This window comes from Sinocyclocheilus anshuiensis, unplaced genomic scaffold, assembly GCF_001515605.1.
Source record: "Sinocyclocheilus anshuiensis isolate Anshui unplaced genomic scaffold, SAMN03320099.WGS_v1.1 scaffold257, whole genome shotgun sequence".
Classification (NCBI taxonomy): domain Eukaryota; kingdom Metazoa; phylum Chordata; class Actinopteri; order Cypriniformes; family Cyprinidae; genus Sinocyclocheilus; species Sinocyclocheilus anshuiensis.
Window position 1 is genome coordinate 832,264 of NW_015539889.1, and position 15,299 is coordinate 847,562.

Below are 15,299 nucleotides of genomic sequence, written 5' to 3' on the forward strand. Positions count from 1 at the left end.
CTCTTGCTCCAGTGCTGCCCAGCTCACTGGGTTTGCTGAGGTAATATTTTCTCCGTGGAGTGAGAGAGAGAGAAATAGAGGGAAAGCGGGGGAGGAAGTGATGGGGGAGGGGACGACTCCTCTAGCAGGCATGCAGTATTCTCCTGATGAATAAACCCTTGTGCCAGAGCTGTGCCACCATCCCGTTACAGCGGAGAATGAGAATACTGCTCATTTCTCCAGGCTGCTGTGTGTGTGTGTGTGTGTGTGTGTGTGTGTGTGTGTATTTATGTTTGTTTTATTGTGTCTGTTCAATGAGCAGAATTGATATAATTCATCAAGCATTTCTGATCACTGCTGTTCTAGGGTTGGGCGATGCGCCTGCTGCCCAATTTTTGTGACTGCGCGGACAGTCCGCGTGCAACAGCGCAGGCGTGAGGTGAATGTTGAGACAGAGCGAGTCAAGTAGGTGAGAGACTGCGCACGTGTCGAGCTCGTCCAGCTGCGCTCATCCGCGGTTGAGTATAATTTGGAAGTTGTGCAGAAGAGGCTGTGCGCGAGACGAATGGAACGTGGAAAGTGAAGTGAATTAAATTGAATTATTATTAGGCTATTTTAATTTTATTGTAATATTTATCCAAAACCCACAATCCGCCCGGCATGTTCTAATCTATTTAATCTAATTTAATTTTTATTATTTTGAATTTTGTTGCTGTTTTTATATGCTTCGTTTAGTATTTAATAAAGTTTTTACTGTTTTGAATGTAATTTGTATTGTGATCGGGAACAATTATGATAATTGTGGGAGGGAGGGGAGAATCACGATGCTGCCTCAACATCGTGATGTCTGTCAGCCATCGGCGATGGATGATGGCATCGTCTTTTGGCCCAACCCTATGCTGTTCTAGTGTCTGAATATCTGATTGTCAATTAACTGCAAATTCAAATGTCTCATGATTTGAATACACTGCCTGACAGACACAGGAGGATGTCCTGAGGTGAACTGTCTTAAGCTTCTCTTCTCTCTGTTTCTGCCTAACTCTCATTTCTTTGACTTCCTCCTCAGTTCCTCCACAGGACTCAGATGCAGCCAGCACGACCTACCCTTCCTACCAACAACCCCTCCATTCGGCCAGGCTCACAGACCCCAACGGCTACGGTTTATTCCCCCAACCAGGCCATTATGATGACCATGACACCCTTGCCCTTTCCTACCCAGACACACCAGTACTACATTCCCCAGGTAAAGAGTCAGTGGACCTGTTACTGTGAAATTGCCAAAAATGGATTGTATACACAAAATATTTGCAGGGTTCCCACAGTGATGGAAAAACCTATCATGAAAATATCATGACATTTTTAATTTCATCAAATGTTTTTAATGCAATTTTACCCAATTTGCCATTATATCTGTTTCATTATTTAATTTATTTATAAATAAAACCTGAATGGGATATTTAACATATTTTTATTTTTGTATGGTATTGTTTTATTTTTCTTTGTATAGCAGAAATGTTTATAATTCAATGTTTATGTTAAATGTATAAAATTATTATACTATGTTATAGTAAATATGTTAAAATATTTATATACAACATAATTAAGGAATTTGTGTATTAACATGTAATAAATGTTTAATTTTTGAAATATTCATTAGATGTATTTATATTAAATGTTTATATACAAACATATTCTTTAAATAAAATTCAGATGCAATGCTTAACAAAACATATTCTTAAAACATTTTTTTAAATGCATTTAAGGCTATTTACATTGAAATAAAATTTAGATGGGATATTTAACAAAATCATACACATACACTACTGTGCAAAAGTCTTCAGATTGCCACAGTTCTAATGGATTTACTCTGTCTCAGTTTTTTCTGTTTCTTCATGTCATCCCAGACGGACTCGATGATTTTGGGATCAGATCTTTGTGTGGAGCACTGGCTGTTGTCAGACTCCTTGTGCATACCAAATTATTGCGGCGTTATTACAATTAATGGCAAAAGGAATGTTTGGAAATGTACACTGATATTTCCTACTGACACACTACAGTAAAAGATAATAAATGTCTTAAAACCATTGTTTTTTGGTGAAAATACTAATGGCCTAAGACTTTTGCACAGTAGTGTATAAATATATATTTCAATGAAATTCTCCTCCTTTTCTCAGTATCGTCATAGTGCACCTTACGTTGGACCCCCGCAGCAATATGCCGTCCAGCCACCAGGGTCTGGAACCTTCTATCCAGGACCGGGGCCTGGGGAATACCCTGCTCCTTATGGCAAGTACAGACCTCTCTGTAGTGCACAGCTCAGTATGAGCGCGCTTGAGTCACACTCAGCTGGTTCATATTAGCTCCAGGTAGTTTCAGTGTGTGTCTGATTAACTGAGAAATGACCCCGTTTCCAGAAAGCGATTCACTCTGAGACTGTTTAGATCTCATGTGAAAGCAGCTCACACAGCGACGTGACTCACTGTTTTTCTTCCTTCCATCTCTTTTCCAACAACAGCTGCCGGGCCGCCATATTACGCTGGCCAGACAGTGTACCCTCCCTCTCCACCCATCATAGTGCCTGCACCACTGCCACCTCCACCAGCCAAGCGTGAAAAGAAACCAGTGAGTACCTGAAACACTCTGCCTCGTTTTTAGAAATGCCAAGGGATCCACTTAGTTCTCCATTCATTTTAGACTGATAAGGCTTGGATTTAATCCCAACAGCCCTGGCTGGCAGACCCAGCTTAAATGCAAAAATGCTGTTAAAAGGGATGTTCATCAAGTATTGGTTTTACCTTGGTATTGGCCTTAGCTTTTTGTGCAATTATGTCATGCTAGTCTATTAAATTTCCAGAATTTAAGATGAAGAATAAGTATTGAATTTATCCGGGAATGAAGTCAATTTGTGACATATTTGCAACTCCTGACATATTTGGATCAGACTGTCTGATGTGGTGGTTTTGTTGCATGCTGGGAGGTTGGCATAGCCGAGGTGTTTTATCCCACGCCAAAGTGAGAATTAAGCCAGTTAGAAATCACCCAGCCTCATGCAAAAATAAATCATGGAAAGTAACTCTTTAGCATTGGATTGGGGGCTAGAAAAATGGAAAAAATCTAGAAAAATGGAATCCAGTAAAATGTGTTAAATTTACAGAAAGGTCTACTACGTCAGTGAGGTTGACGCCTTTTGGAAAAATTGTACCTGTTTCATCAGCCAACTAAAGATGTCAGCTTGTATCTAAGCATTTTTCAAAGATTGATTTTGAATTCATCACATACAGTAAACTGAACTCTCAGGATGCAAATGTTAGGGAAATATTTCTGTTGTCAGGACCAACAAAAAATGAATGTGCGGTTGAAAATACTCCTGTAATTGAAGTTACATAATCATATAAATATTAACAGATTAAATGAAAGCAATGTTGTATAGCGCTGAATTTTTTTCAAATTTAAATATATTTCCAAGTAAACAGTTGGTAGTTAAATCTATAAAGAACAATGAAACAAATTACAAACATAAGAAAAAAATTAAACGTATATTTTACTTTAGAACTACATTACCATTCAAAAGTTTGGGGTTAGTAAGGTGTTTTAATTAGTGCTGTCAATCGGTTAAAAAAAATTAACTGATTAATCGCACCTAACATTAAAGTTTTTATTAAATTTATTTATTAAATATACTTTTATATTGCAATAATTTCACATGCAATCTTCAAATTAAAGTAGAAACAACATAAAGACAGTATATTTTTTATATTTGTTTAATGGCGAGTATCACTGATAACAATACTACTGATGTCTCTATGAATTTTTTTTTCTTTCCAATATTTGACCATTGACTATAGCCATTCAACATTACCATATAATTGAGCTATCAATTTTAACATTTATTACAAAAGTTATTGATTTCCTCTTTTTTATTTTGTTCTTTGATCACAGCAGTTGGGTTATTTATTAGGTTATTTTGGCTGCTTTAAGAGCTGTTGCTGCTGAACATGACGCGGATCTGTCACGCATTGCATTTTCTCACAACTCTTTACCTTTTCTGACCCACCTCAGGTCTTAAAGTCTCTACTAATGAGCTGACGAGTTGAATTGGGTGTGTTAGATGAGGGAGATTTTTTGAAAACCACTGCATTTCAGAGACATGTTCTTAAATGTGACTCATATATAACAAATACTTACATGCAGGAATAGTTTTAAGGCAGCTTTAATCAGCTTTTTGGTAACTTCATGACTTAACTGACGACATAACTATGATATTGCATGCTCGTATTTTCTTTTACGGTTTAATATGAAGTAATATAGGCTATAGCACATGCCACCGCATTTGTGCATGTAATTGAAGAGCAGGTGCTACGAGCACAGTATAACAGCTGACAGGACAGGAAAATTTGTTTTTACTGACATATAGCAGCCTGACAACATCTCATCTGACTATGGTTCACTCTTGTTCTACTGAAGCTCCCTCGTCACCTGTACCTTTTCTGCGGAGTTGGACTGTGCGTCTGAAAAGTCTCCCATTTGATGTAGTCGTAAAGGCTTTCTGCGTCTAAATAAACATAATTCCTGTCAAGAAAAAAGAGACAGAAGCAGCAGTTGTGAGTGGGGTGGCCAACCCTAGCTCCGCCCCTGCATTAATTGCGTTAAATATTTTGAAGGCGTTAAACTGAAAAAATTAATTGCATACATTAACACGTTCATTTTGACAGCACTATTTTTTTATGTGTTTAAAAGAAGTCGTTTATGCACACCAAGGCTGCATTTATTTGATTAAAAATACAGTAAAAACAGTAATGTTGTGAAATATTAATACAATTTAAAATAACTTTTCTGTTTTATTCTTTTTTAAATGTAATTTATTCATGTAATGGAAATGCTGAATTTCAGCAGCTATTACTCCAGTCTTCAGTGTCACATGATCTTTCAAAAATGAGTATAATTCACTGATTTGGTGTGTAAGAAATATTTTTTTTGTGCTGTCTAAAATTTTGTGGAAACTGAGATACAGTTTTCCAGGACTCTTTGATGAATAAAGTTCAAAAGAACAACATGTATTTGAGATAATATTTTTGTGACAGTATAAATGTCCCTTTTGTTCAGTTTAATGAGCCCTTGCCTTATAAAAGTATTAATTTCTTTAAAAAACAAATCTTACTGACCCCAAACTTTTGAACATTGCTATATTGTGAAATATAGTAATATAAAAGGAGAATATTTTAAAAGGGGAATATTATAAAAGGGGAATATTTTCAGCAATCAATGACTCAAAATACAGTTGGTACTGAAGTACTGGTACTTCTGACAGCCCTGTAAGCTAGGGAACTGCGATTGACCCGGTTGCTTTAGTGAGTTATTTGTTGTTTTGTGCCATTGTCCTCCCAGATTCGGATCCGAGACCCCAACCAGGGTGGAAAGGACATCACAGAGGAAATCATGTTTGGAAGCCGTAATCCTACTCCTCCTACCGGGCACTCGGCCTCAACCTTAACCCCACCTGCAGGACAGCCCTCCTCAACACCAACCCCACCCACAGGACACCTGTCCTCCACACCCACCCCTCCACAGGCAAGAAATACACATTGTTCTGTGCCTTCAGAAACAGGCATAACTTCAAATAGGGGCAGGTGTAGTCTGAGCTAAAATTACATGTAATTTCATAGGAAAGTGAGTTATCAGGTGCCAGAATTTGTTCTTTCTCAGTTATTTATACTTGAAGTAATTATTTACTTTAGTGGAGTGCAGTTATTAATGCATTTAACACAAGTTCATGCATCATGTGAGTGTTTAACACGTTGTGATGAGAGGGGCGGGGCCGAGAGCCATGGGAACGGCGCGAGGCCGGTGGAGTAAATGCTAATGCGCGACACCTGTGCCACTCACCGGTCTCGAGTCCCACGGAGGAGCTCCGGAAGGATAAAAGGAGGAGTGACGACAGTGTTGGATGAGAGAGGACCAGGCCTGGACTTTATATTGTGTTTTGTGTCCGGCAGTCGTCCGCGAGGGGCTGCCGCTTTACTTTGTGTTTGTTTATTTTATTAAAGTTTAATAAACGCCTCCTTCTTCCCGGATCTACAAACATTGTTACATTGGTGCCGGAACCCAGTAAGAAGGAGGGACACGCTGTCAGAGAGCCCTCGCTGCTGAGGGGGATCGCGGTGCTGAGGAGATCGGGCAGCAGGGCTGTTGTCAGACTCCTTGTGCATACCAAATTATTGCGGCGTTATTACAATTAATGGCAAAAGGAATGTTTGGAAATGTACACTGATATTTCCTACTGACACACTACAGTAAAAGATAATAAATGTCTTAAAACCATTGTTTTTTGGTGAAAATACTAATGGCCTAAGACTTTTGCACAGTAGTGTATAAATATATATTTCAATGAAATTCTCCTCCTTTTCTCAGTATCGTCATAGTGCACCTTACGTTGGACCCCCGCAGCAATATGCCGTCCAGCCACCAGGGTCTGGAACCTTCTATCCAGGACCGGGGCCTGGGGAATACCCTGCTCCTTATGGCAAGTACAGACCTCTCTGTAGTGCACAGCTCAGTATGAGCGCGCTTGAGTCACACTCAGCTGGTTCATATTAGCTCCAGGTAGTTTCAGTGTGTGTCTGATTAACTGAGAAATGACCCCGTTTCCAGAAAGCGATTCACTCTGAGACTGTTTAGATCTCATGTGAAAGCAGCTCACACAGCGACGTGACTCACTGTTTTTCTTCCTTCCATCTCTTTTCCAACAACAGCTGCCGGGCCGCCATATTACGCTGGCCAGACAGTGTACCCTCCCTCTCCACCCATCATAGTGCCTGCACCACTGCCACCTCCACCAACCAAGCGTGAAAAGAAACCAGTGAGTACCTGAAACACTCTGCCTCGTTTTTAGAAATGCCAAGGGATCCACTTAGTTCTCCATTCATTTTAGACTGATAAGGCTTGGATTTAATCCCAACAGCCCTGGCTGGCAGACCCAGCTTAAATGCAAAAATGCTGTTAAAAGGGATGTTCATCAAGTATTGGTTTTACCTTGGTATTGGCCTTAGCTTTTTGTGCAATTATGTCATGCTAGTCTATTAAATTTCCAGAATTTAAGATGAAGAATAAGTATTGAATTTATCCGGGAATGAAGTCAATTTGTGACATATTTGCAACTCCTGACATATTTGGATCAGACTGTCTGATGTGGTGGTTTTGTTGCATGCTGGGAGGTTGGCATAGCCGAGGTGTTTTATCCCACGCCAAAGTGAGAATTAAGCCAGTTAGAAATCACCCAGCCTCATGCAAAAATAAATCATGGAAAGTAACTCTTTAGCATTGGATTGGGGGCTAGAAAAATGGAAAAAATCTAGAAAAATGGAATCCAGTAAAATGTGTTAAATTTACAGAAAGGTCTACTACGTCAGTGAGGTTGACGCCTTTTGGAAAAATTGTACCTGTTTCATCAGCCAACTAAAGATGTCAGCTTGTATCTAAGCATTTTTCAAAGATTGATTTTGAATTCATCACATACAGTAAACTGAACTCTCAGGATGCAAATGTTAGGGAAATATTTCTGTTGTCAGGACCAACAAAAAATGAATGTGCGGTTGAAAATACTCCTGTAATTGAAGTTACATAATCATATAAATATTAACAGATTAAATGAAAGCAATGTTGTATAGCGCTGAATTTTTTTCAAATTTAAATATATTTCCAAGTAAACAGTTGGTAGTTAAATCTATAAAGAACAATGAAACAAATTACAAACATAAGAAAAAAATTAAACGTATATTTTACTTTAGAACTACATTACCATTCAAAAGTTTGGGGTTAGTAAGGTGTTTTAATTAGTGCTGTCAATCGGTTAAAAAAAATTAACTGATTAATCGCACCTAACATTAAAGTTTTTATTAAATTTATTTATTAAATATACTTTTATATTGCAATAATTTCACATGCAATCTTCAAATTAAAGTAGAAACAACATAAAGACAGTATATTTTTTATATTTGTTTAATGGCGAGTATCACTGATAACAATACTACTGATGTCTCTATGAATTTTTTTTTCTTTCCAATATTTGACCATTGACTATAGCCATTCAACATTACCATATAATTGAGCTATCAATTTTAACATTTATTACAAAAGTTATTGATTTCCTCTTTTTTATTTTGTTCTTTGATCACAGCAGTTGGGTTATTTATTAGGTTATTTTGGCTGCTTTAAGAGCTGTTGCTGCTGAACATGACGCGGATCTGTCACGCATTGCATTTTCTCACAACTCTTTACCTTTTCTGACCCACCTCAGGTCTTAAAGTCTCTACTAATGAGCTGACGAGTTGAATTGGGTGTGTTAGATGAGGGAGATTTTTTGAAAACCACTGCATTTCAGAGACATGTTCTTAAATGTGACTCATATATAACAAATACTTACATGCAGGAATAGTTTTAAGGCAGCTTTAATCAGCTTTTTGGTAACTTCATGACTTAACTGACGACATAACTATGATATTGCATGCTCGTATTTTCTTTTACGGTTTAATATGAAGTAATATAGGCTATAGCACATGCCACCGCATTTGTGCATGTAATTGAAGAGCAGGTGCTACGAGCACAGTATAACAGCTGACAGGACAGGAAAATTTGTTTTTACTGACATATAGCAGCCTGACAACATCTCATCTGACTATGGTTCACTCTTGTTCTACTGAAGCTCCCTCGTCACCTGTACCTTTTCTGCGGAGTTGGACTGTGCGTCTGAAAAGTCTCCCATTTGATGTAGTCGTAAAGGCTTTCTGCGTCTAAATAAACATAATTCCTGTCAAGAAAAAAGAGACAGAAGCAGCAGTTGTGAGTGGGGTGGCCAACCCTAGCTCCGCCCCTGCATTAATTGCGTTAAATATTTTGAAGGCGTTAAACTGAAAAAATTAATTGCATACATTAACACGTTCATTTTGACAGCACTATTTTTTTATGTGTTTAAAAGAAGTCGTTTATGCACACCAAGGCTGCATTTATTTGATTAAAAATACAGTAAAAACAGTAATGTTGTGAAATATTAATACAATTTAAAATAACTTTTCTGTTTTATTCTTTTTTAAATGTAATTTATTCATGTAATGGAAATGCTGAATTTCAGCAGCTATTACTCCAGTCTTCAGTGTCACATGATCTTTCAAAAATGAGTATAATTCACTGATTTGGTGTGTAAGAAATATTTTTTTTGTGCTGTCTAAAATTTTGTGGAAACTGAGATACAGTTTTCCAGGACTCTTTGATGAATAAAGTTCAAAAGAACAACATGTATTTGAGATAATATTTTTGTGACAGTATAAATGTCCCTTTTGTTCAGTTTAATGAGCCCTTGCCTTATAAAAGTATTAATTTCTTTAAAAAACAAATCTTACTGACCCCAAACTTTTGAACATTGCTATATTGTGAAATATAGTAATATAAAAGGAGAATATTTTAAAAGGGGAATATTATAAAAGGGGAATATTTTCAGCAATCAATGACTCAAAATACAGTTGGTACTGAAGTACTGGTACTTCTGACAGCCCTGTAAGCTAGGGAACTGCGATTGACCCGGTTGCTTTAGTGAGTTATTTGTTGTTTTGTGCCATTGTCCTCCCAGATTCGGATCCGAGACCCCAACCAGGGTGGAAAGGACATCACAGAGGAAATCATGTTTGGAAGCCGTAATCCTACTCCTCCTACCGGGCACTCGGCCTCAACCTTAACCCCACCTGCAGGACAGCCCTCCTCAACACCAACCCCACCCACAGGACACCTGTCCTCCACACCCACCCCTCCACAGGCAAGAAATACACATTGTTCTGTGCCTTCAGAAACAGGCATAACTTCAAATAGGGGCAGGTGTAGTCTGAGCTAAAATTACATGTAATTTCATAGGAAAGTGAGTTATCAGGTGCCAGAATTTGTTCTTTCTCAGTTATTTATACTTGAAGTAATTATTTACTTTAGTGGAGTGCAGTTATTAATGCATTTAACACAAGTTCATGCATCATGTGAGTGTTTAACACGTTGTGATGAGAGGGGCGGGGCCGAGAGCCATGGGAACGGCGCGAGGCCGGTGGAGTAAATGCTAATGCGCGACACCTGTGCCACTCACCGGTCTCGAGTCCCACGGAGGAGCTCCGGAAGGATAAAAGGAGGAGTGACGACAGTGTTGGATGAGAGAGGACCAGGCCTGGATTTTATTTTGTGTTTTGTGTGCGGCAGTCGTCCGCGAGGGATAGCCGAACGGCGCCGCCGGTGTGCATACACACATAGAAAACAATGTGTTTGAATTTTAAAGATGTGGCGCAATGCGACGTGACTCTGCGCTTCTCATCCGGTGTGTGACCGCCTTTAGGCTGTTGGCTGCACCATTATATGTATATTTTGGTCTATGGACAATCAAAAAAAAATTAATCGATAAAGTGTGTCAACAAGCAGCTAAATGTTTCGGCAGAAATGTAAATGACAATGGCTGCTGCATTCCACTCCCTCTTGATCATAACCAGCACTATGACTCTTACAAAAAAGTAATGCGGTAGTCACAGATGATGTCAGATGCTGACATCTTTAATGTATACCGTGGCACTGAAGGATTACCATATGTACCATGGTATTTACATGATACGCCAAAGTACTTCAAAGAATGCAATGGTAGTACCTAATGTTTATGTCCAAAAAAACATAGTATTAAATTGATACCTGTCTAAAAAGACATGAGATTACCATGTCCAAAAAACATGGTATTACTGTGGTACCTGTCCAAGTAAAACATGAGATTACCTTGCCAAAAGACATGGTGTTACCATGGTACCTGTTAAAAAAACACATGCTTATCATGTCCAAAAACATGGTAATACCATGGTACCTGTCCAAAAAACATGCATATGTCCAAAACATAGTTTTACCTTAGTACCTGTCTATAAACATGAGATCACTATACCCAAAAACTAGGGATATGCCGGTATCAAATTTTCATGTTGCGATTAATTGCTAATGCTTTTATCACGGTATACAGTATTATCACGATATTGAAATTTAGTTTTAAAAAGTGCTGTCATAATACAGTATAACAGGTTTAATAACTTTTTTCTTATAACAAAAATAACTGAACATTTAAATGCAATAAAGCAATACAGAAAAATGTATAAAGTTAAAAGTTTTACACAGATTAAAGTGCAAAAGAACTATAAAGACCAATACAATCGGTATCACTTTACAATAAGACCTCATTAGTTAACCTTAGTTAATGCATTAACATTCACAATGAGCAATAGCTACATTTGCTACAGAAGTTATTAAATTCGGAATAATTTGTAATATATAATTATTCACGGTATTTAGAAGTGCCCACGATAACAATATCGTGCATATTCATTAACGTGATATATCGCTTTACCGAATACCGGCACAAGTCTACCAAAAACATAGCATTGCCATAGAATCTGTCCAAAAACGTGGTATTCCCATGGTACCGATCCAAAAAAAACACAAGATTACTTTATCCAAAAACATTGTATTACCATAGTACGTACCCAAAAATGTGCTATTACCATGGTACCATGTTAAAAAAAAACATATTACTATGATTCATGTCCTAAAAATGTTTCCATGATAGATGTCCAAAAACATTGTATTGCCATGGTAATACTATGCAAGTAAATTATCATTACCATATCCACCCAGACTTACATAAAATAAGCTGCCGTTGGGTGGGTGATTATGGGCCAGAATAAGCTAGACTGTGGGCTAGGCTTTATGCCCATAGTCAAAGTTCTTGTTCTGCAGGACTGTGCTATGGTTGACTGATGTGTCTGCATTTTTCTTTATCTCTTTTTCACCCTAAAACAGCCAAGCAACTGTCAGACCCCAGAACAAACGACATGTGTCAACCCACCTCAGAGAATCTCAGAGAGCCCTGCGCCCATGGATGGCAAACCTAATTTAGGTATAACTCCACACCCAACCCCGCTTTTGTGATAATAGTTGTCTCTTAAGGTCTTTAGTTTCCTTTTGTTCATGTTTTAACCTTCTCTTTGCTCTTGACCTTATAGATGACAGGCCAAAAATGGAGTCTGCTCCCATAATGCCTGTATCTCCTGGGCCTAGGCCTTCAGAGTCCACTTTAGAGAAAAGAGAAGCCCCAAGTCTTCCATTATTAGCCTCTTCTTCTCCAGAGATGGCCTCTGATGTTCCCTCCCATCCTTCAAGTGAATGCATTAAACCAACTGCTGCAGGAGAACCTGAATTTATTTCTCCTTCAACTACCAAGTCTCAGACGCATCTGGTTAATTCTGGTGGGGACTCTGTTCCTGAAAGTTCTCTCAGACTGTCTGCTTCGCCCTCGCCGTCCCTCAAATTGGTAAATGGCCTTGCCGAGTCTCAAACTCACTTATCAAGCTATGAAGAACCTGAGGTCCAGGAAGCCCTAAAGATATCATTGTCCCGCGAGGTTCAGCTGCCAACCCAGGGTATGTTATCCACGGAGGAGTCTGGTCAGGAAGTTCCAGTGGCCTTGGTGGAGCTCCAGGCAGAGCACCTCCCTTCTCTAGCTGTACATGTGCCCTTGATCCCTACAGTACAGGCCCCTTCAAGCACCTCCTGCACTGCTACTGTCATTGGACCACCACCTGGTTTGGCACCACTAGTGCAGTCAGTTGTCCTTGAGGTGCCAGAGCAAAACAAGTCCTCGGACAATGTCCAACCGAAGGCTCAGGATGCTTCAGAATCACAAACTCAGAACAACTCTAGAAAGTTCATACCCTCAGGTATTTGTTCTTCATGATTCATGTTACAAAGCAGGCAAAATTAAAAGTTCAAATGACCAGTTACCAATTGTGTTGTCCTTTTTGTGTTCGCCCAAGCTGTTTCTGCTGTACCAAAGTCTTGGAAGAAACCAAATGAAGATGTTCTGATGGTGGAAACACTGCTGAAGGAGAATGAGGTGAGATTCACAGAGGTGACATTGACAACAGTGTTATTATCCTTAAAAATAAATGAAAACATTTTCAAAATATACAATTTATTTGTGTTTTTTTTTTTTTTTTTTTTGGATTTTCAAAACCATTTTCAAATGGTTTTGGGCTCAAAAATCCAAGACTAATTATTTTTCTTTTTTTTTTAAATAACATTTTGGATTTGATCTTACTTTAATTCGTTTTGGATTTTTGGAGTCATAAAACGTCCTCCAAAAACCTGAAACTTTTACAATCCTCCTGCATTAAACATGAAAATGGAACCAAATTTTGTTAAGAAATTTTATATTTTAAATGAAACCAGTTATATGCATTAACGTTAGTTACGTATGTAACTGTGGTTTTGTGAATTCCGGATGACCACCAGAGGCAGTGCTAAGCACTAGTGGATAATCGCTGCACCAGCTAGATAAGTCGAGAAAGAAATACCAACAGAGTCATGACGTAGACCGAGATGTGAGGATATAAACCACGGAAGTTCGATGCCCAGCCTCGGAATGCTTTCTCGTGCATTTTGAATGACGAGGAACTCTGGCGGTCATCCGGAATTTACAGAACCACAGTTACATACGGAACTAGCGTTAATGCATAGTGTTCTGTTTCATTCCTCCTGACCACCAGAGGTGGTGCTAAGCACTAGCACCCGCTGGTAAAGGCAGGTTAGAATTATTATATGCTAGCTTTATCACCTCGACGATCCAACATGATAGTCTTTGCTTAGACAAAGGAGCGCCCTTGCGTACCTCACCATAACAGACAAATAACTGATCTGTCTGTCTAAAAGAAGCAGTAGACTTAACATAGCACCTCAAAGCTTGTACAGGACACACAAGATGAGATCTCCCCCCGCCTGCATCGGAGGGAGAAAAAGGAGGTTGAAAAGCAGCCAGATGAACAAACTGATTCACAAATTGTGGCGACAAGACCTTAGGGAGAGAATGACTCCAGAATCCTCTGGTAACCAGTGTGAGCACGATTCACTTATTGACAGGGCATGAAGCTCACAAACGCGTTTAGTGGAAGCAATGGCTAACAGAAAAGACACTTTCAAGCCCACAAGCACAATCACTTAATATCCACAACATCCAATGCTTCAAATTGTGGTGTACAAAGAAACTCTAGAACAAGCGGCAAGTCCCAAACAGAAAAAGGATTAGAACGAACAGGCTTTAAATGCCTTGCTCCCTTCAGAAAACTACATACAAGGTTGTGAGACCCGAAGGATGCACCATTGACCGGGGCATGACAAGTAGATATAGCAGCAACATAAACTTTTGAGCAATGGGAACATCCTTCAAGTCTACACTCACAAACCAGACTCCTTTCATCACAGATTGTAGAACATCGACTGTGCGCAACATTCAAAAAGGAAGACACTTTAGGAACCTGTGGTGGAGGGGAAAAGGGCAGCATGACTGAGTCTCTGGCCACTCTATGTCGATGTGGTGTTTAAAGTTGAGGACTGCTGTGGTGACGCAACTGCTGCTCTGAGCTCGAGTAGTGTGGGTAAGCTGGCGTCAATGGCATCCTAAAAGAAGGAGCCCGTGGGGCCTGAGTTAGGCCACGTGTCCACCAAAGCGTTTTCCCTGAGGCTGGCATATTTTTTCAATTGTTTTCAATGGGAGCACCGCGTTTTTTTAAAAGCCTAGAGGGTACTGAGTGCTGAGTGTCTTTTTAACGCTGAGCGCTCGGGCGTTTTTTCTCGGTGCCAAGAGTTGAAGAATGTTCAACTTTGGGTAAAAGATGTCCAATTGGTAGTTCCCTCAATGTCTTCTTACAATCTTCAGGCAACCTTGCCTGAGCAAGCCATACCTGGCACCGGGCTGTTAGCAGGGTCGCCAAAAGTGTCCCAAGTTCACGCATCACATGACCTATAGTCAACAGGGCAGTCTGTAAGAACTGAGGTACAGAGGGGTCAACATTCATTGACTCTAATGTGGTGTTACGGGCAAGCAGCAGCTGGCAAATAGTATTCTCTGCTCAAGTTATGTAGGCTACAGATTCCTATGCTTTTTTCAATAATGTGTCAGTACGACCACATTGCGTACGTTGCCTCTAAGCACTTCATCTGGTGATAGCACCAATGCTGTTACCGGCTGTTCAATTTCAGGTGCCCGACCTACCTCAATAGAGTCAGCATTAGCCATTGAGACAAGAATGCAGGCTGACTTTGACCTCCTCTTAGGCACATTGGAGCCTGTTAATGCACTGGAGAATTCAGCCACAAAGCATTTTGCCTGAAATACACATTAGTTTGAGCAGGCTGAATAGATTTATCAAGACCCAAATGAGCCACTGTCATCTGCAGAATCAAAAGAATGTCATCAGGAGAAGATTGGCTTG

General features: G+C 39.3%; 1 protein-coding gene across 1 annotated transcript in view; it reads left to right on the plus strand.

Moving 5' to 3' along the window:
• Positions 1–15,299, plus strand: part of LOC107685637 (eukaryotic translation initiation factor 4 gamma 3-like) — a 56,276-nt gene that overhangs the window by 23,792 nt on the left and 17,185 nt on the right. Inside the window, exons 6-12 of the mRNA XM_016482288.1 lie at positions 1,046–1,222; positions 2,154–2,265; positions 6,729–6,835; positions 9,590–9,781; positions 11,833–11,929; positions 12,036–12,749; positions 12,846–12,925. Of these exons, the coding sequence (XP_016337774.1) occupies positions 1,046–1,222; positions 2,154–2,265; positions 6,729–6,835; positions 9,590–9,781; positions 11,833–11,929; positions 12,036–12,749; positions 12,846–12,925 (1,479 nt within the window). The remainder of the gene's footprint in view (positions 1–1,045; positions 1,223–2,153; positions 2,266–6,728; positions 6,836–9,589; positions 9,782–11,832; positions 11,930–12,035; positions 12,750–12,845; positions 12,926–15,299) is intronic.